Raw genomic sequence first — 18,271 nt, forward strand, 5'->3', positions numbered from 1 at the left:
TTGGCTGCGATTGCCCTGAGCGGGCCCTTTGTGATTAGTCATTGCTTGGTAATTAACGTTATCGGCGCTTTGTGTCGGGCCTGCCGAGCTGCTGCTTCGGATTTTTGTCGGTGATAAATTATGTCATCATGTGTAGTCATGAATTATGTCATGTTGGTTAGTAAAGTATTAGTAACAGCGAGAAGCCGCCGCCTAACCAATCCCGAACTCATCGTCGAGAAGAGCTCTCACTTCCTCGTCCTCCCCGCAATCATCGCATCTCGACCAGTTTGACTGTTTTCTAGTTATCATGTCGTACTCCAGAGTCTTTGTATGTCTTCCAATGTCTTCTTCTTCTTCTTTGCTTCAGTTAGGTGGTTGATCTCCATCTGCTTCTTCCGCCCTTCTCTCTGTCTGCCGGCATCCAGCAGTGTCCGAAACACCCTACACACATATTACTAAAACACATACTAACGATCTCATCATTTCGCTTCTCTAGTCCAGCAGGCTAATGGCACAGCAGCGTGTCCGGAGTGGTCTTGCTATCGGTGCATTCGGCACCGCTCTTGCTCTTTCCAACATTCCCGTCATCCACGCCGAGACCGTATGTTGTCTCTTGCTATTCTTCTATGCACTATCTGCTGTCAACTCTCTTCCCTATTATCTATACTAACTCACTCTCCAGGAGAAGAAGCCGATATACGACGACAAGCCTCCTGTCGACCCCAGCCCCGCTGCCACCGTCATCAAAGAGCCCCCACCTGTTCTCGAATCCTACGTCCGCGAGGGCCGTCTGTACCTCTCCAAAGCGCTCTCGTTCGCCAAAGTCCATCTCGACATCGGCATGCAAAAATACCTCGAGACAGAGTCGACAGTCACGCGCACCGTCTCAGAGCTCAAGAGCGAATCCGAGCCGCTGCTTCCCGACCTGATCTACGTCCTCGTCCTGACCCTCTCCACCAACATCGCTCTGCGCAAGCGCAACATCTTGCTGCGCGGTGTCTTGGGCCCCGCCGCGGTCGGAACCGCCGCCTTTGCATACTTCCTTCCCCAGACCTTTGAGAACGTCGGCAACTTGCTCTGGAAGTTCGAGGTCATGGCCCCGAGCGTCGCCGACGCGCACTTGAAGACCAAGGCGGCTGTTGTTGATACTTATCACTCTGCGCTCAAGATCAAGAGCGACTCGCGTGCCGCACTCGACAGCACTGTGTCGACTACCCGAAAGACTATCAAGGACTGGACCGGTCTGCTTGTCTCGGAGGATGAGCAGGAGAAGAAGTAAATGTTAGAGTGCTCTCTATCTTTGTATTTGGCGCATCTAGAATCAAAGTCATGTCCCTACTATTACACGTCCTCTTGTAGTCTCAAAGCAGCTTCCAAACACCCCAGATAATTACAAGTAGTCAAGATATACAAAAATCACCAGGATATCTGGAAGCACAGTAGGAACTCACATTACATAATCACTATTTTGGGGCACTGCGCGCGAAGGTCATTGCTCGCCGCATCACAGCTTTCAGCTCAGCTTTCAGACTCGGCCAGCGCGCATCCAGAACGCGAACCACCAAAACACGTTTGAATCCCCGGGAAGAGACTCGGCTGTGTCTGCCGTGTACTTGATCTTATGAGAATCTGACTGCTTCGTCTCTGAATACCTACTCTGACTGCCTTGCAAGATCGCAAACATGTATCAACACCCCCCACCGCAGATGCCCATGTCGCCGGCATCCAAGCGAATGCGCATGGACGGCCCGATGCCTCCTCACATGCCACCCCAAGGACCCTACGCGGCCCCGCCAATGCCGCCCCAGGCAGTTGGCCACCCCCATCTGCCTCCCCACATGCCGCTTCCCCCCGGCGCGCAGCCCGGCGCCCTGCCTTTGCAGCAACCTCCACCACCTCCTCCTCCCCCGGCTGTTGCCGCACCTGTCCCCGCTGTAGGCGTAGCCCCGGGCCAGCCTGGCGCTTTACCCGCGTCGGTCTATGCAGCCCAGCATAACGTGCTCATGTCGCTCGACGACGAGGACATGTTTGGCGCGGTCGACGAGCTCGACAGCATCTCTGCGCGCGACATCTCGACGCTCAGATACGCGCGGCACCATGAATGGATGGAGCAGATCCTAGGCTCGGCCTACCAATCCGACAAGATCATTCCCCCGGGCCTGTTCGCGGCGCGGGGGAACACCACAGCCAACATATGGGACGGCATCGACAAGCTGAAGGAGCGCGTGGCCAAGATGGAGGAGGATCTGAATTCGGTGGACGAGTTTTACACGAGAAGTATAGTGGAGATTAAAGAGACCAAGAACCGGGCGTACACGCAGATGCGCGAGGCGATGGCGAAGCAGGAGGCTCAGGCTGCACAGGAACTTGCCGCGGAGGGACTAGAGGAGGTTGAAGAAAAGACGTCGTCGTCGGTGTATTCGTCATTGGCGATCAGCTAGAAGCTAGCCTGGTTTTTATTACTCTATTGATTTTATATGTCGTGTTATGTTTGTGTTGGTTTGCTTTTGGTTGGGAAGGCGGGTTCCCGTCGAATATTTACGATCCTGAGGCGGCGAGTGCTCGACAGATGCTCGTTCGTATATGTGATTGCATTTGTATATTAATAACAAAAATGATTCTCCAGAAGTTGTTATGTTGTTTTGGTGGTTACAGGAAGTTCGATGGATTTTGGTGAAAGTGGTAGTTTGATGGTGTTTAAATTGCTATGCTGCGGATCAGCGCGATGATGCCGTCAGCCTTCCCAGCCGTGTAAAAGACAAAAACAAAGCAAAGATGCACTTCATAGAGAAAAATCTTGTATAATCAGAATAAAATCGCAGCACAGAAAGCACGTAAACTGGCAGAAAAACATAAAGACCAGAAAAGAGATCATCGTAAGCTTAGCTCAAACCGGATCCGGGCGTAAGGCGGGAGAAGATAAGGCTTCAACTTTATCCGAGACTTGCTTCGTCGACATCGTTCATCGTCTACATCTCCATATATCTTTCTTTCTCTGTATAATTCAAGAGCTGCTTCTTCTGTCGTTTGATCTTCAATGCACAGCTTCTTTTTGCACTGAAAAATATAGTCTTGGATATATAACACTCAGCAGCATCTCGTTCTATCTACCGATTACTTGCCACAACCTACTACTTTCTCAAAATGTCGTCCTGGTTCTCTCGGCTGTACGAGTACATCCTCTCGCTTTTCTGGTGTGTATCCTTCATATTTCTAGCCGGACGCTGGGCGGTGCTGCGGTATTGCTGATTGTCGATGTGCAGAGACTAACCACCACGCTCTACATCTAGGTCGTCTGAGGTATCCTCCAGTTCCGTTACTAGATTACCACCGCTTCAAAGTGTTTTAACCACTGACAATTAATTTATCGTATAGATGGATATCACATTACTCGGCCTGCAAAACGCGGGAAAGACCTCATTATTGCGTGTTCTGGGGGTAAGTCATCTCCAAACGGTCTTCCAGTCTATCTATATCGGCAGGTTCTAATCAGATATGCAATATTTCATAGGGCGGCGATTTCACTTCAGAGTAAGCGGTTCTTCTAATTTAAAGTAATGCAAGGACGCAAAAAGTCTGACGTGATTCTAGCTCGATTCCTACGATCGGATTTTCAATGAAGCGGGTGCGGAAGGGAAGAGTGACAATAAAATGGTGAGCTACTTTCTCTCCTCATTCTATCTACCAGACCGACCAAATTTCTAACCCTTGTTGCTATATATAGTTGGGATTTGGGCGGTCAGCCGAGATTCAGATCAATGTGGGAGCGATATTGCAAGGGCGTCAACGCCATACTGTAAGTCTCTCCCCCCCTCCTCTCACCACCTTTCGACACTAACTTTCTGCAGATTCATCGTCGACTCCGCAGACCCCGCCACACTACAAGTCGCGCGCATGGAATTCGAAGCGCTGGTCTCGAAGCCGTCACTAGAAGGTATTCCGGTTCTCGTGCTGGGAAACAAGAACGATCTGCCGGACGCGTACGACGTGGACGCGATTATCGATGTCATGAACCTCAAGAGCGTCGACGATAGAGAGGTCTCGTGTTATTCTATCTCGGCAAAGGAGAACGTGAACGTGGATGCGGTGCTGAATTGGCTGGTTTCAAAGTGCGTCGTCTCTTATAGTCTAATTATACATCCGAACACGCTGCTAATCTCTTTATATCTAGGTCCAACTAATCCCCTCTACTATCTTCAAACATCCTTCCTTCCAATATCCTGTACATTCCCCCTTCTTTCTCCAACCCACAAGATCAAGCAATGTTCCATCCACCATACGCATCGGACGTCAGTATACATAATGTGATCAGGATCCCGATTGTTCCGTCATTGTAACAAACTGCTTTATTCCCCCTACAACGATTTCCATCACCAAAAAACCTCAACCAGGTTCAAATCCTGTCTTATGTCAGATACATAACCACTCAAGCGATCGTGTCAACTCGGTCGGAGGACCTCGATAGTTTCTATTTTTATTATTCACTGATTGTATATCCAGTGGATCAGCTACGGAGTTGTAATTATTTCTATTTTTTCCGACAGTGTTGTTATAGTTTTGGTTTTTAGTATCTTGTTTAATCTTTTGTTTATGCTTTTGTTTCCGTGTGTTTTTAATAAAGGTTTCTGACGCGCTGTGTCTCTTACAAGGTGGTCTAAAAGATTCATTAAAAACACATTCTAGTTATACAACCGTGAAAAATACGTAGGCTGATCCCCCGTGTTTATAATCAGATCCATACACGCACTCCGCACCGCCTCCAAATACTCCTTCGTCGCTCTCGAATCCAAATCCTCCCGCGCACGCAGCACGTCCTCGACAAACTTGAGCGACGAGTCCGGAAAACTCTCTTTCAACCGTCTGAATTCTTCCACAGCCTCGAACTTGTCCGCCGTGATGAGCGCCATCAGGATCTCGATGCTCGCAAACTGCGCTTCGACGTACTCGCTGTCGGTGAAGGCGGTGAAGAACGGATACAGCAGCGCGACGTCGCTTTTGATTTGCTCGATCGACCGCTCGGAAAGGGTCGAGCCCTTGGTTTGGATCGCGCCGAGGTAGCCTGCCAGAGTCGCGTCGAGGAGGTCGTCGATGTAGATCGAGAAGAGGTCGGGGTTGAGATGGTCCTGCAGCTCGATGCTGTAGTCCTCGAACGTGTTTATGACTTCCTGGATAATCACGCTGCCGGGCTCCGTAGCCATGCTTCCGTCCGGCGCGGTGGTCTGCACCGGCGGACTATACCATCCCTGCTTGAACAGTCCCGCAAGCGACGGCTGGATGTCATACATCACCATCCCGACAAGCTCGGTAATGCACGACTTTGAAGTCGCAATAAACCCGTCCATCGCGTCCTCAAGTTCCTGCACCATCCGCGACTGCAGATCGCGGTCTCCGTCCGAATGCACGAGCACGTCCACGTTCGTGTTGATCTGTCGCTCGATAATGTTCTCGGTGTAATCCGCGCCGCGGATCTGGTCGTTCGCGACCGCGATACTGTACTCCAGCACACCGCCCGGCACGTCTTCCGGGCTCGCGTTTGATTTCTGGATTTCTTCCCGCAGGGTCGAGAGCCATTGCTCCTGGCGATTAATCAGCTGCCGCTTGCACTCGTGGATAACCCCCGAGACCACTCGGATCTCGGCAGAGTCGATGCTGACGTTGATCTGCTGGTTCAGCATCTGGAACACAATCGGCGTATTCTCCAGCCCGTACTTCATCTCCGGATCAGACTCGGGCGCCTTCTTGCGCTCTCTAAACTCCGTGAATTCCGACCGCGCAACCGTCTGCATCCACTCGTCCAGTTTCCGACAAATCAGCCGCATGTAGTCGCCCAGGATCTCGTGCTCCTGGCCATCGAGTAACGGAGGTGTCAGCTGCGATTTCGGAATCTTGAGCTCGTTTGTCATTGTATCGTTGTATTTCTGTGACCACCGCACAATCTTGAGGAGTAGTCCTGCTTCGGTATCCTGCGTCAGCAGAGACTTGAACAGGACATATGTCTCTTGATGGTACGCGGCCACGAACCGCTCTGTGATCTTCCAGCTCTCGGGCACACATGTCGTGAGATCAACTTTTGCCGCCAAGATATCTCGCATGATCCAGTACAGATTATCAAGTAAAGTAGTCGGATCATTCGGGAACGCGGTCACGCAGTTCCGAAACACGTCTTGTGCGCCAAGTTTGATGTACTCTGTAAGTTTGTCGTCATAGTTTCTCAGCGTCCGACTCGTCAGCAGCGCGTTCGATCCATTCATCGACAGATGCGCCGCCAATTCCTTTTGCGAGTCGGACGCTGAATTCAATATCTTGACTTTTGTATCCAGCCGCTCGTCGATATCGATGATCTTTGCCCACCGGACAATCAAGCTCGCGTTTCCCTCCCGCAGAACTTCGAGCAGATTCTGCGCGATATCAAAGAGGATCGCTTCAAACTCTTGGACAACACTGTTAAGACGGGCAAAGTGCTTCGAGAGGGTGTGTTGTTGTGCTGGACCTGCTTTTGCGGCCTGCGCCATTGTCTGGTCTTGGAAATCGCGGAGACGTGAGAGTCGAAAGTGGATGGTGAGGAAGTTTGTCATCGGTCCAAAGATATCTAGTAGCAGTTAGTCTTTGCTCTTGCGTCTTGATTGTACAGTCCAGCCTTCATACCTTTTCCATCTTCTTCAATCATAGCCTCTATTTCATCTAGTTGAGAAGGTAGTTCTTTCAAGTTGCGGATCACATCCTCGACGGCTAGGAAATTCCGGCGGACTCGGGAGACGCGATTGATTTGTTGAAAGCCCGGAACGAGGTTATCTGCTTCTGCACATAGTATGTTGAGCTGCGTACACAGCAGTCAGTAAAGCGTCAGTCAGTTGATGGAAGAAGGTGGACATACGTGTTGAAGTTCCTCTCCCAAAGAAGCAACGAGCGCCTTTGCATCCAATAAATTCCGTGTACCATTCTAATACCATAAATTTAGTAACTCAAAGCATTTAGTGTAGAAATCACAAGATAGCATACAAGAGTAGTGTCAAGCTGCGTCTGCAGACCGCTTTTGATCTGGAGCTCGATTGCCGCCTTATCCCGAATCAACCGTTCTTTGATGGCGGGAACTTTCGCAAGGTCCTAAACAGATCAATGTCGTCAGCTTGTTTGCACCTTTACCAATAAGCAAGCGATGGTCTCGTACATCGGGATACCGGAGTAACTCCGCCAGACTAGATCATTCAAGAGTCAGTTCACTGTAGAGGGGGGAGGGGCAACGAGATAAGTCTAGATACCTGCTGATCGCGCTATCGCTCGGCTCACCCATGGCTCAGGATTGATTTGACTGTTCTATACTTGCACCACTTCACCTCATAATCCAGAGTATAATTCACAGGCAGACGATTGTAGGAAGAATAGTCAACGCGTTTGTTGAAACAGCTGAATGCCTCGAGCCAGGGCCCTGAAGTCTATATCGCGGTGATCGCCAAATCGCGTTAGAGGTGATCGCAAAAACGTATATGTCACGTGCACTTTGTTGTGTTTCAGGCACGCCGGCGCGTTCGTAAACAGCGCTACAATATCAGTCTTTGGTTACTGTGTCAGTATACCGCAAAGACTCAGGATAGGTTGACAAGCGACTATTCTGATCTATCTAGCTGCGATTTGTGGATCTGACTACAATGGTGCGTATAGCGTCTTCGCGGCTTGCTCGGGACGGTTACTTACACACTGCACAGGCAAAAACAACAAATTCAAAGAGCAAACCCCAGACTGCGCGGAAGACCAAACCCGCTCCTGCGAAACCAAAGCCTCAGAAATCATCTGCAAAGGTAGTCAAGAAGAAATTCGCAGAGAATCCGCAGCGGAAAGCGAAATCAGAGACCTCACGATCCCCCAAGACGACGAAGAAGTCTCGTGCTCCTCCTCCTCAAGAAGATGACCAAGCCGAGCAGGAAGGACAGGAAGAGCCAGCTAATGAGAATCCGCTGCGGCTTGTGCCTGTGGTGCGAAAGGTGCAGATTGCGGACTGGGTGCCGCTGTCGGATAATGCGCGAGAGGAGATTCTGAAGGTGATGCAGTCGGTGTCGTTTGCGATCTACAGCTCGCTCACGACGGAGGAACATCGACGGACCGCGCAGGAGGTTATCGCGGGGCTTTTGGAAAAGTGGGTTTTGTTCATTTGTGGTTTGGGAAAGACAGCAGGACTGACGTGGTTTTGAAGGTTCGAGCGGAAGCTGAGACGATTGCCTGTTCCGGCAAGCACAAAGGACTGGAGTTTCCAGTACGAAAAGACATTGGAGATGAACGTGTGTATACATTTTTCTCTCCTAATTAGCTGATGTGGAGCGATCTGACAGTGCAATCTAGGCCCAGCTCGAGACAGCTCTGGCGAGCAATGTCCGGCAGATCACGACGCTGGAAGCCGAGATCACGGCAGAGGAGAAGGCGATTGAGGAGGATAATGTGTATTTGCAGTCATTGAAACGAAACGCCAAATCACAGGAGATGTCGAGGGCTGTGCAGCAGAAGAAGGTATGAGTTTGATGATGGTGGTGGTATGATTGATACGACTTTTGACTGTTTGTGACTAACTTGTTTATGCTTGATTAGTTGGATCAACTGTTCCGTGATTCCTCTGAAATAGAGTCGCAAGGAGACGACGCAGAGAGCATCAATTTTGTTTTGCACGACTATCAGGTATGCGCGTATCCTACTTTTGTATATGGAATCAAACGCCTGCTGACAACCTACGCAGGACCCGCAGACCACGAACGACAAAGACATCCAAAACCTGCTCGAACGACTGCGCCCGCATCTCGCGTCGATGAGTGCCAACATCGCAGGTCTCGACGAGGTGTTGTCTGCTACGCGTCAGGTCGCCGGCGCGCTGTTCTCCCTGCGGGAGTGATTACATCATTGCTTACATCATTAATTGGGTTAGGTGATCAAATACTCCGCATTCAAGCGAGGGACGCGCTCATTCCTGAAATTCCCGACGCCCTCCGTTCTTTTTTCGTTGCACGCTACGTCGAGAGAACGAGAGTTATTCTCAGCAGAAAATTGGACGAGAGGTTTATGAATGAGTGCTGCAAGCGGAGCAGCAGCGGATGAAGCACTGTTGGCTTTGCGAAAAGAACAGGGACAGCAGCAGCTGAAGCAGGAGACGGAGACGGAGACGCATGGGCTGACGGGCGCGCAGCATAGTCTGGACGCGATAAATCTGCACACGTTGGCTAATGCGACGATGGCGGATTTGAATGAGCAGCTGGATGGGGAGGGTGTGAGTAAGATGAATAGCAGGTAGATTTTTGTTTTGTTTTTGATGGTGTTGAGAGTTGAGCTGACGCGCGGTGGATTAGGTTGAATAGCTTTCTTAAACCAGCAGAGAGAACAGCGCAGGGAACAGGAGCACGACAGAATATGTCACCCAACAGTGGGTCTCAGAGCAGTGGCAGCGGGGCTGACTCGCCGGAAGAAACGTCGGAGAATCATCGGTCCGGGGGAGGTAGTTCACGAGGATCAAAGAGACGGAAGGTCGACCACGCGTGTGTTTATTGTCGACGGTCGCATATGACGTGTGACTCCCAGAGGCCGTGCTCGAGGTGCGTGAAGCGAAATATCGGGCATCTGTGCCGCGATGAATCAAAGGAAGGATCGCCGGGGGCCCAGCAGCAGCCAATTAAGGAAGAAAAAGGTGGAGAGGGGAAAGCAGGAGGACAGCAAAATATCGGGGCCCCGTTGTCGATTGACGAGAGTACGCACGCGTCGCCGGAGGAATGGGCATCGATCCTGGGCGGGTCGACGAATCTGTTGACGAACCTGACGCCGTACCAGCAGCCGCTGTTTTATAGTGAAGGGGCGGGGAGTGAGTTTTCGTCGCTGAATGATTTTCTGACGATGATTGAGGATATTCCGCCGGCGGTGAGCAATAAGAATGGCGAGAAGAGCAGGGGGTTGATGGAGGCGCCGACGCCGACTGTGTCTGAGAATGTGGTGTTTCGGAGTAGTTTACCAGAGATTGGGGCGGAGCAAGAGGAAGTTGAGGAGCCAGAGCATCAGCAGGAGCAGCATAATCCGCTTTCGGCACGGGCGAATGGGAATTTGACGCTGACGACGGCGACGACGCCGATTCATATGCCAGAGACGGCGAAGGACAAGTTCTTTTTGACGGCTGCGGATCCGGCGGATGGGCCGGGACGGACGCCGGAGGAGCGGTTGAAGCAGGTTATTAATGCAAAGCTGGAGGCGGGATTGCTGGCGCCGTACAACTACGTGAAGGGGTATGCGCGGCTACAGCGGTATATGGACCGGCATATGGCGCCGGGGTCGAGGCAGCGGATTCTGAAGCCGCTGTCGATATTCCGGCCCGCGTTTCGGGCGATTGCGCAGACGCTGATTGATGTTGATTTGGTGCTGGTGGAGGAGGCGTTTGAGCGGATGCTGCTGGACTACGACCGGGTGTTTACGTCGATGGCGATTCCGGCGTGTCTGTGGCGACGGACGGGGGAGATATATCGGGGGAACAAGGAGTTTGCGGCGCTGGTTGAGGTTCCGGTGGAGGAGTTGCGGGACGGGAAGATTGCGATATACGAGGTGCTGAGTGAGGACTCAGTGGTGAATTACTGGGAAAAGTACGGGAATATTGCGTTTGACTCTGGGCAGAAGGCGGTGTTGACGAGCTGTACGTTGAAGTCGAGGGATGGGCAGACGCAGCGGCAGTGCTGTTTTAGTTTTACGATACGGAGGGACCGATACAACATTCCGAGTTGTATAATAGGGAATTTTATCCCTATCCACAACTGAGTGAACTGAAGTGAACTGAAAGTGACGAGGGTCTACGCGTGTGGTTATTGTTTACTATGTTTGCTAAATAGACTATTCTAATCAAGGGTGCAGACAAATACGGTTTCGGGGCAGACTCTAATTCCGAGAAGGGGAAGAGGGTTACGCGGCCCGGGAGAGTCTACGTCAGAAGACGCGTCGGCGAGGGATGAGGAAGAGGAGGATGACGAGTGACGAGTTCAGGGAGAGCACCGATGTTTCTTGTTAGACTGTATCTCGAACAGGACAAACACTGACGACGATGACGAGTAACCTCTGTTCTTCCTCTTCCTCTCTTCTCGGACTGGCCGGGCTCCGGTTCGGGGCGGTGATGATTAGGGTTTGTTCAGGTGCAAACAGGCGGAAATGAGGATTGCTCGAGCCCGAAGGAGATAGCGACGGGAGATTGCGGTGGATCAGAATGATGATAGTTGACGATAGTGGCAGATATGTGGATTATGTTTATAATAAATACAATAAACAGTAACTAATAAACAAAACAAATAAAATAAAATAATTGGAAAAACCCTCAGCGTTGTCGATCAAAGTAAATGAAACCGCTCCTTCGCCTCTTCTGACTTTGTGATATTGAACCATCTCCTTGACTTCTTCCTCTTCTTCTACTCTTCTTCTACTACTCTTCTCCTCTTCTTCTCCTCTCTCCTCACCTCCCTCCCTCCCTCCTCACCTCCTCACCATGCGCGTCCTCGCTCGGCGCCAGCTCTTCCCCTCCCTCCTCTCCCTCGCCATCCTCTTCCTCGTCTGCTCCCTCTGCTACCTCTTCCTCTCCGCCGTCCTCTTCCCCCACTCCCCCCCTCCTCCCGCTTCAACCCCTTCTACTCCTCCTCCTCCGACGAGCCCTTCTCCCCCACCATCGTCGTCTTCGGTGACTCCTGGTCCGACGACGCCCGCAGACCAACCCCTTCCTCCGTCCTCTCCGCCTCCGACAGCCGGCCCGTCATCCCTGACGACGAGTCCATCTTCTACACCTCTGCCTCCTCTGAATCCTCCTCCTCTGAATCCTCCTCCTCCTCCTCCTCCTCCAACTCTGAGTCATCTGATCCCCCGCCCGTCGCCAGCGCAGGTTTGGCCGCGGCAACCACGGCCGCTGGTGTGATGGCCCCGTCTGGCCAGAGTATCTCTGCCAGATGTACGGCTGCCGCGAGCTTCTCGACCTTGCCTACGGCGGCGCAAAGATCACAAACCAGTACGTGAGCTCGCCCGTGCCCGACCTCATCAGCCAGTACAGCAACTTTGTCGACATCCGCAACGCGACCATCCTCGCCGAAGAGCGCGAGGACCTCGACACCATCGACGACCTCGTCGACAGCCGCAAGCTCTCGCGCGCGCAGGCCGAAGAGGCCGTGAACCGCATGCGTCTGCAGCAGAACCGCGAGACGCTCTACGCCTTCTACTTTGGCATCAACGACATCATCCAGTACATCTCCATCCTGCCCAACACCCAGGACCGGACAAACGCGATCGCGTCCTCGGTCTCGCTCATGTTTGACATCGCCGCAAACATCGCCGAGGGCTTCCCGCAGTCAAACTTCCTCTTCCTCAACGCAATCGACGTCACCTTGCTCCCCATCTGGCAGCAAAGGTTCACCGAAAACGACCGCTACATGCACCGCTTCCGCGAAGCTGTCCATCTCTCCCAGGTCTGGCAGCAGGAAGTGCTCATCCACCTCGGTCGCTGGAACAGCACGATCGGCTCTGCGCAGATCTTTGAAACCAACTCTTGGCTCGCACGGTCAATCTCCGGTGTTGCTGCAAGCGGCTTTACCGACATCTCGCACGCCTGCTTCGACCATGCCTCGGGCACCCTCTGCTCCAAGCCAGAGACCCATTTTTTCTGGTACGTGATCTCCTTTCTCATCTACAACTTTCCCATCACTAACACTACTCCAGGGACGCTGTCCACCTCTCGACTGCCGCCCACAAGGCTCTTGCCAAACGGCTAAGTTATCTCAACCTGTGGCCCTCCACCAGCTCTTTCGGCGACGAATCCGATCAATGATCATCGTCCTCTCATCTTCCTTCTCCGTTTTCACTTCTCATTGTGCTTTCTGTAGTATAAGCCTTGTATATTGACCTGCCTTGCATCACGACTCTGTTTTAATCTTGCCCTCATCTTTTTGCTCTCTTTCACTTTCTGGTTCGGTTTACGACTCTTCTTATTCTTACATGTCGCGTCACGCCTGTCTTATGTCTTGTATAAATGATGGCTGCAAAAGCTCTTGCGTCTGACGTGCACAACGGTTTTTTGTCTGCTGTTTTATGTGTCTTGTTTATTCTTTTGGAGTACGTGCTTTTCTTCTTTCTTTGTCATTATGAAAATGAATCCGATTCAGTAGTTACAGGTTACGAGCAATCCAGACCTCTACTTCTACATCTTTCTCCACATCCCCTTTCCTCCTCTACACTAAACCAACTCATCCACCTCATCACCACTTATCTCATTCATCACATCACCGGGATCATCACAAACCTCACCTAAATCACCATTCTGGAAATTGATCGCGTGCACGTCATCGATCTGCAGTTCGCGCCCAATTACGTCAGATCAGTCACGTGATTAACTTCTGTTTGTGTGGATCGCCGGCAGATGAACGCGCGCCGCGACGCGACGAGCAGATTCGGACAGCTCGGTGATTGAGTGTTGAGCTCTGCTTTTGATTAGAGGAGAAGGATGCGAGAGAAGATGCGAGGGCGGAGGACAGATGATGATGATAATTCTGATTCAGAAGGTAACGAGAAAATGTCAGTTGTAACGAAGCCATTGCTGTGTCTGACAACTTGTTTCTCTCCTACAGTCCAATCCGTGAACGAGAGCGTGCAGATGTCTGTCGCTGAGCGACGACGACGGCGGCAGCGTGAGAAGGTATTTTATGATTTTGTATTTGGTACAGGACTGCTGCTGATAGACGATGCTAGGAACCGGAGATTGATCTCCTGAGTATGATGCTCCCCAGCGCAAGCAGTTCAAGATCACGACCAACAACTAGTGCACGAACAGGCACACGGCGGCGGTTAGCTACCGAGGACAAGGAAGACGAACAAATGACTGTTCTGCCGTTGAACACAAGCAAGCCTGATTCGGTCACGGTGGCTGACGACGTGGTTGTCGAATCGAGCGTGCCCGATATTGACATGCAATACGAAGACGAAGAGACTGCGCCTGAGGCATCAGTCGCTCCAATCCCTGCGCCCGACACCGCGAACGAAAAGAGAAAGTTATTTACGGCAGAAGATGACGACGGTCCGCTCTACGCTGTCGAGTATACCTCCGCGATCCTGCGCAGCTCCTCACCCGCCCTTTCATCCTCAGCATACAACTCGCAAAACAGCCAAAACCCTCCCTCATCACTCGCCACTGCCTCAGAATCGGTGCATTGGAAACCGGAATGGACCGGACGTCCTAATTTCAAGCGTTTCCGCAGGGTGCGACAGGGAGGTGCTGCGAGTGTGCGGTCTATGAGGGAGGTGTCGGTATACAGTACGGCTGATGAGGAGACCGGGCGGCGGTTTGTGAGTCTGAAAGAGTATAAGCCGAATGACTACGGTCTAGGCGACGGTATGTCTTTTCATCTTACTCTACACATAGTAGTTCAACCCGCATCTGACGCGTGCTTTAATCTAGCATACTGGTTCGTCCCGCGCGACGGCGGCAGCTCAGCAGCAACAAAGAAGAAACCAACCAGCAGAATCGCGAGCGGCAAAGAGAATCGCGACGCTGCAAACGAAACGACAGAGGATCCGCTTGCGTTCTCGATGCCGCCTGAGACTATAGGGTCTTTACGTGCTGCGGAGGAGGTGGTGGTGGAGGAGGAGGAGGCAGACGAGGAGTCCTCGAATACAGCGTCTGGAGGGTCCGGCGTCGCGGCTAGACGGGTGCGTGAGGACGACGGTGTGCCGTCTTCTGTTGCCGAGGTGTCGAGCGCACAAGGTCCGTCTGAGAAACGACGTCGAGCTGCCGCTGCTGCTGTTGTTCCTGCAGCCACACCGCCGACAACAAGTCAGAGTCAGAGGTCACGTCTGAACAAAAGTGCGATTATCCGCAAGTTCTCCGACAGTGAATCGGACGATGACGACGACGATGGGTTGAGGCTGCGGTTTTGAGTAATTAGTCTGCTTTTTGGGTCACGTAGCATATCATTGCCAAGTGAAGGAAACAAACGTAGAGGAGGTTTTGTTGTGTTTTTGATGGCATACGGCGTTTATCTGGGTATTATAGCAAAATGCAATTCTAATTCTGGCTTTTGTATAATTATTCTATAACACACAAACTCAGGCTATCGAACCCCGGATCTCATCAACGTCTCTGCCATAATCTCAAGTTGCTTCCGTCCATTCGCAATCAGATATTTAATCTGTTCCTGTACCCACAACCACCCCTCTCATCAGCACTCCGCATCAAAATACAAGAATATTATAAGTGCAGAAACATACCAGATCCCGCTCATGGCGATGAGACTCAAACTCATGGCGCGCCCAACTCGCCATTTCCTTCCGCGTCGCGCGGTCCGGAAGACCTTTGATTGTGCGGAGACAAGTGCGCCAGAGCTGTCGCGCGGCCGAGGCTTGGACGAACTGTAGGATTGCAGCGTTAGTGACTGAAGAGCAGACAGAAGAGAGAGAGGGGATTGAGAAGGAACGTACGTGGGCAAGAGTCAGTGGCGGGTCTCGAGAGTCGAATCTGGCAACACACCGCGCCGACGACGAGAACCATATCCGCGACGCAAAAGCAGCAGCTCCAGCTGATACTATTAACCGCCTCCGTATTATCCCGTCAATCTGCATTGCGCGAGTACCCAAAAAAACACGATGCGAGAAGGAATAAAAAGTTGAAAGTGGGAAGAAAGAAGAAGGTTTAAACCTCCCAAAAATTCAATTCGAGGCTGCTGATATCGCGACGCGTACGGCAGGTCGTGGTTGTTCGTCCGCGCGATGAACTTGCTGCGCGCAGTTTATAAAATGACAACAGCGCCGTCAGAACTTGCTAAAGATGGAGGAGAAAAGGAGGATGAGGAATTAGACGCGGACGACGAGGAAGAGCACGAGGACGAGCTAGAGGAAGAGACGCGCGACGAGCGGTTCGACGCGATTGTTCAGGACCTGCACAGCCGCGTCTCGACACAGGAGCTGAACCAGCGATTCGGGCGTTTACTCGCCAATATCAGCACTTCTGACGACGACGATGGACAGGAAGTGTACCTGACGCTCGTGCGCGGGGAGGAGTTGGCGGCGGAGGAGTTTGCTGCTTGTTTTGAGATTATGAAGAAGAATATGATGCAGTTGTAAGTGGGTTCTAGTACTCCTGCGGCCAACGAAAAGAATAGCTGACGATCTCCGGGTAGGTATAAATCCTCGACCATGGGCTGGACTTCACGAGAGAGAATGGCAGAGCTCAAAGAGCCAGGTCTGATCTACATCCTCATCAAATCCTCGCCTCCTCAACAGCCCACCACCTCCTCTCCACTCGGCTTTGCAAGCTTCATGGCAACCTGGGAAAACGACGAACCAGTAGTTTACTGCTACGAACTACAACTCCCGCCCCAGCTTCGCGGGAAGGGACTCGGCAGGCGCGTGCTGGAGATCATCGAGACCGTCGGCGCGAGCGTCGGGTTGCCAAAGTGTATGTTGACGGTGTTTAGCGCGAATCCGGCGTACGAGTTTTATACGCGGATGGGGTGTGTATTCTTCTTTCTTTTATTGGTAGTAGGTGAATTGCCGAGTGCTGATATGTACATAACATCGCTTTAGGTATACGCCGACAGATTTCTCTCCCGAGCCAACAGTCTTGCGGAATAAAGTGCTACCGCCGTCATATTGGATTTTGGAAAAGACACTCACACCAACCAGCATATAACACAGCATACCACAAACAAATAAAAAAATTACTCATCTATATCTGAGCCACAGCCTTGCGCGGCTCCTCGCCGCCATCAAACTCGATCCGCAACGTCGCCCGCAAAGTGTCCGTCAGGATCAGCATGATGCCGATCGCATACACGAGCGTGACGGCGTAGAAGAAGTTCGAGTTGCCTGAGCCGAGGTAGATCCAGAGATGGTAAAAGTTGGGCGCCAGCACGAGCGCGTGGATGACCACTAGGGCGGACAGGAGTGTGTATCGCACGTCTATTGCAAGGTTGTTAGTAGTCCAGCATAAGAGCAGAAAAAACGAAAGTTAGAACGTACTTGTGAAAATATGGCGATATAGCGACAGAAGAGCAATGTAGACGCCCAAATCCCCAACTTCGGGGTACGACTTTGAGATCAAAGTGATGCCCATGATTGTCACTACCGCAAACAGCGGCTCGCGATGCAACCTCAGCGTCAGAGGAAGTACGTAGATCAGCGAGTACAGCTGGAAGATGTACGTAAACAGCGGTCTGAAGAAATCGAAAATCTCCATGAAGAAGTACCACCAGAGCCCGATGTTTGGCACCAAGTCTGAAAAGAAGAGAAGCGTGCCGTAGGTGGAGCGGAGGTACTGCAGAGAGCCGTCAGACATGAAGTAGCCGATTGAAGTGAAGCCGGCCATGGAGACGGCAAAGGTGGCGGCTGAAAGGGCGCATTTGGCGACGGACTTGGTGGGGCACCAGAGGAAGATGAAGGGCGGGAGGAGGTAGATTGCGTAGATGTTGAGGTTGGAAGCGGCGGCGAGACAGAGAATTGAGAGTGGAATTGCTGTTTTTGTGCTGTTAGTTAATGAATTCTTTTAAGGAATTGAAAGTTCAAGTCAGACACTTACAGCAGTTGGCGAAGTAGATCGCGCCGAATATCAGAGTATTTGAAAACACCGATGTAGACCGCGCCAGATTCGTAGCAATCACCAATGGGTTAAGTAGGTATCTGCATAACACCCGCTATCAGCATAAACCACTCAAAACACTATAACAGAAGCAAAAAGAAAACAGACATTGAGGCAATGATCCACCCGTCCAGCTTCTGTTTACCAGCAAACTTGCCCGACTGCGAGATCTTGACCAGGAACCACGCAGCCAGCGAATCCAGCCCGCAGTACACCGCGTTAATGGCTATACTGCTCGCGTCTATTGACCCGCAGTACTTTTGCAGAATGTCGAATATTAAGAGTAGCAACGGGGCCTGTGATGTAGAAAAGCGCGGGTTAGTGTTGGATCAGATATGGCGGGGGGATCGCGAAGATAGTACCTGATGATACACGCCGCCGTCGAAAGGCGAGATGCCCATTTTGTAGAGATACAATCCCTCTCTCACTACACAGACACTCAAAAGTCAGCAAACTATCCAGCAAAACAATTCCTCGCAATCATCAGACAGAAAAACACACGTTGCTTGAACGAAGAGCTCGCGGTCGTCAGCTCGACCCGCTGGTCAAGCACCGCGTGGATACCCGGGAACCCCAGACTAGTCGCGATCCGCAGCAGCGCTGCTGCAAAGAAGACCGCTAATATCCTCTGCTTTTCCTGCATTCTTGTCGTTCTGCTGCTTCTATATCATAAAGAAATACCAC

At 51.7% G+C, this 18,271-nt stretch overlaps 11 protein-coding genes across 11 annotated transcripts; 8 read left to right on the forward strand and 3 right to left on the reverse strand.

Annotated features, from left to right (window-relative positions):
• The first annotated feature begins 187 nt into the window (after positions 1-187).
• On the forward strand, positions 188-1,363 carry BZA70DRAFT_14105 (apolipo protein O-domain-containing protein). The gene is made up of 2 exons (XM_064909630.1): positions 188-583; positions 665-1,363. The coding sequence occupies exons 1-2, from the start codon at positions 491-493 to the stop codon at positions 1,259-1,261; spliced, it is 690 nt and encodes a 229-aa protein (XP_064770462.1). The 5' UTR covers positions 188-490; the 3' UTR covers positions 1,262-1,363.
• A 65-nt stretch (positions 1,364-1,428) lies between these two features.
• BZA70DRAFT_271273 (uncharacterized protein) lies at positions 1,429-2,869 on the forward strand. Its single transcript, XM_064911450.1, has one exon. The coding sequence runs from the start codon at positions 1,665-1,667 to the stop codon at positions 2,421-2,423; it is 759 nt and encodes a 252-aa protein (XP_064770463.1). The 5' UTR covers positions 1,429-1,664; the 3' UTR covers positions 2,424-2,869.
• Positions 2,866-4,635, forward strand: BZA70DRAFT_271276 (P-loop containing nucleoside triphosphate hydrolase protein). Its single transcript, XM_064911451.1, has 8 exons — positions 2,866-3,176; positions 3,273-3,282; positions 3,358-3,420; positions 3,494-3,513; positions 3,574-3,636; positions 3,707-3,778; positions 3,831-4,091; positions 4,154-4,635. Exons 1-8 carry the CDS (start codon positions 3,127-3,129, stop codon positions 4,161-4,163), a joined length of 549 nt encoding a protein of 182 aa, XP_064770464.1. The 5' UTR covers positions 2,866-3,126; the 3' UTR covers positions 4,164-4,635.
• Positions 4,476-7,407, reverse strand: BZA70DRAFT_14156 (exocyst complex component Sec6-domain-containing protein). The gene is made up of 6 exons (XM_064909633.1): positions 7,242-7,407; positions 7,151-7,178; positions 6,982-7,086; positions 6,857-6,922; positions 6,628-6,799; positions 4,476-6,571 (listed from the first exon to the last, which is right to left on the reverse strand). The coding sequence occupies exons 1-6, from the start codon at positions 7,271-7,273 to the stop codon at positions 4,662-4,664; spliced, it is 2,313 nt and encodes a 770-aa protein (XP_064770465.1). The 5' UTR covers positions 7,274-7,407; the 3' UTR covers positions 4,476-4,661.
• BZA70DRAFT_14160 (CENP-Q, a CENPA-CAD centromere complex subunit-domain-containing protein) lies at positions 7,242-8,943 on the forward strand. The gene is made up of 6 exons (XM_064909634.1): positions 7,242-7,631; positions 7,686-8,113; positions 8,171-8,255; positions 8,317-8,481; positions 8,560-8,646; positions 8,705-8,943. The coding sequence occupies exons 1-6, from the start codon at positions 7,629-7,631 to the stop codon at positions 8,855-8,857; spliced, it is 921 nt and encodes a 306-aa protein (XP_064770466.1). The 5' UTR covers positions 7,242-7,628; the 3' UTR covers positions 8,858-8,943.
• A 285-nt stretch (positions 8,944-9,228) lies between these two features.
• On the forward strand, positions 9,229-11,227 carry BZA70DRAFT_271282 (zinc cluster transcriptional activator). Its single transcript, XM_064911452.1, has one exon. It carries the CDS (start codon positions 9,370-9,372, stop codon positions 10,750-10,752), a length of 1,383 nt encoding a protein of 460 aa, XP_064770467.1. The 5' UTR covers positions 9,229-9,369; the 3' UTR covers positions 10,753-11,227.
• A 67-nt stretch (positions 11,228-11,294) lies between these two features.
• BZA70DRAFT_271283 (uncharacterized protein) lies at positions 11,295-13,284 on the forward strand. The gene is made up of 4 exons (XM_064911453.1): positions 11,295-11,563; positions 11,629-11,822; positions 11,855-12,628; positions 12,682-13,284. The coding sequence occupies exons 1-4, from the start codon at positions 11,468-11,470 to the stop codon at positions 12,788-12,790; spliced, it is 1,173 nt and encodes a 390-aa protein (XP_064770468.1). The 5' UTR covers positions 11,295-11,467; the 3' UTR covers positions 12,791-13,284.
• Positions 13,273-15,030, forward strand: BZA70DRAFT_292790 (uncharacterized protein). The gene is made up of 4 exons (XM_064914385.1): positions 13,273-13,520; positions 13,587-13,654; positions 13,708-14,347; positions 14,414-15,030. The coding sequence occupies exons 1-4, from the start codon at positions 13,463-13,465 to the stop codon at positions 14,890-14,892; spliced, it is 1,245 nt and encodes a 414-aa protein (XP_064770469.1). The 5' UTR covers positions 13,273-13,462; the 3' UTR covers positions 14,893-15,030.
• On the reverse strand, positions 15,014-15,680 carry BZA70DRAFT_271287 (uncharacterized protein). The gene is made up of 3 exons (XM_064911454.1): positions 15,433-15,680; positions 15,223-15,363; positions 15,014-15,149 (listed from the first exon to the last, which is right to left on the reverse strand). The coding sequence occupies exons 1-3, from the start codon at positions 15,571-15,573 to the stop codon at positions 15,066-15,068; spliced, it is 366 nt and encodes a 121-aa protein (XP_064770470.1). The 5' UTR covers positions 15,574-15,680; the 3' UTR covers positions 15,014-15,065.
• BZA70DRAFT_14195 (acyl-CoA N-acyltransferase) lies at positions 15,638-16,801 on the forward strand. The gene is made up of 3 exons (XM_064909637.1): positions 15,638-16,070; positions 16,131-16,463; positions 16,537-16,801. Exons 1-3 carry the CDS (start codon positions 15,721-15,723, stop codon positions 16,640-16,642), a joined length of 789 nt encoding a protein of 262 aa, XP_064770471.1. The 5' UTR covers positions 15,638-15,720; the 3' UTR covers positions 16,643-16,801.
• Positions 16,461-18,271, reverse strand: BZA70DRAFT_271292 (GPI transamidase component PIG-U). The gene is made up of 6 exons (XM_064911455.1): positions 18,089-18,271; positions 17,950-18,014; positions 17,696-17,883; positions 17,528-17,628; positions 16,972-17,463; positions 16,461-16,911 (listed from the first exon to the last, which is right to left on the reverse strand). Exons 1-6 carry the CDS (start codon positions 18,228-18,230, stop codon positions 16,679-16,681), a joined length of 1,221 nt encoding a protein of 406 aa, XP_064770472.1. The 5' UTR covers positions 18,231-18,271; the 3' UTR covers positions 16,461-16,678.

The sequence above is a fragment of the Myxozyma melibiosi genome (genome assembly GCF_037950935.1).
Source record: "Myxozyma melibiosi strain Phaff 52-87 chromosome Unknown BZA70scaffold_1, whole genome shotgun sequence".
Taxonomy (NCBI): Eukaryota; Fungi; Ascomycota; class Lipomycetes; order Lipomycetales; family Lipomycetaceae; genus Myxozyma; species Myxozyma melibiosi.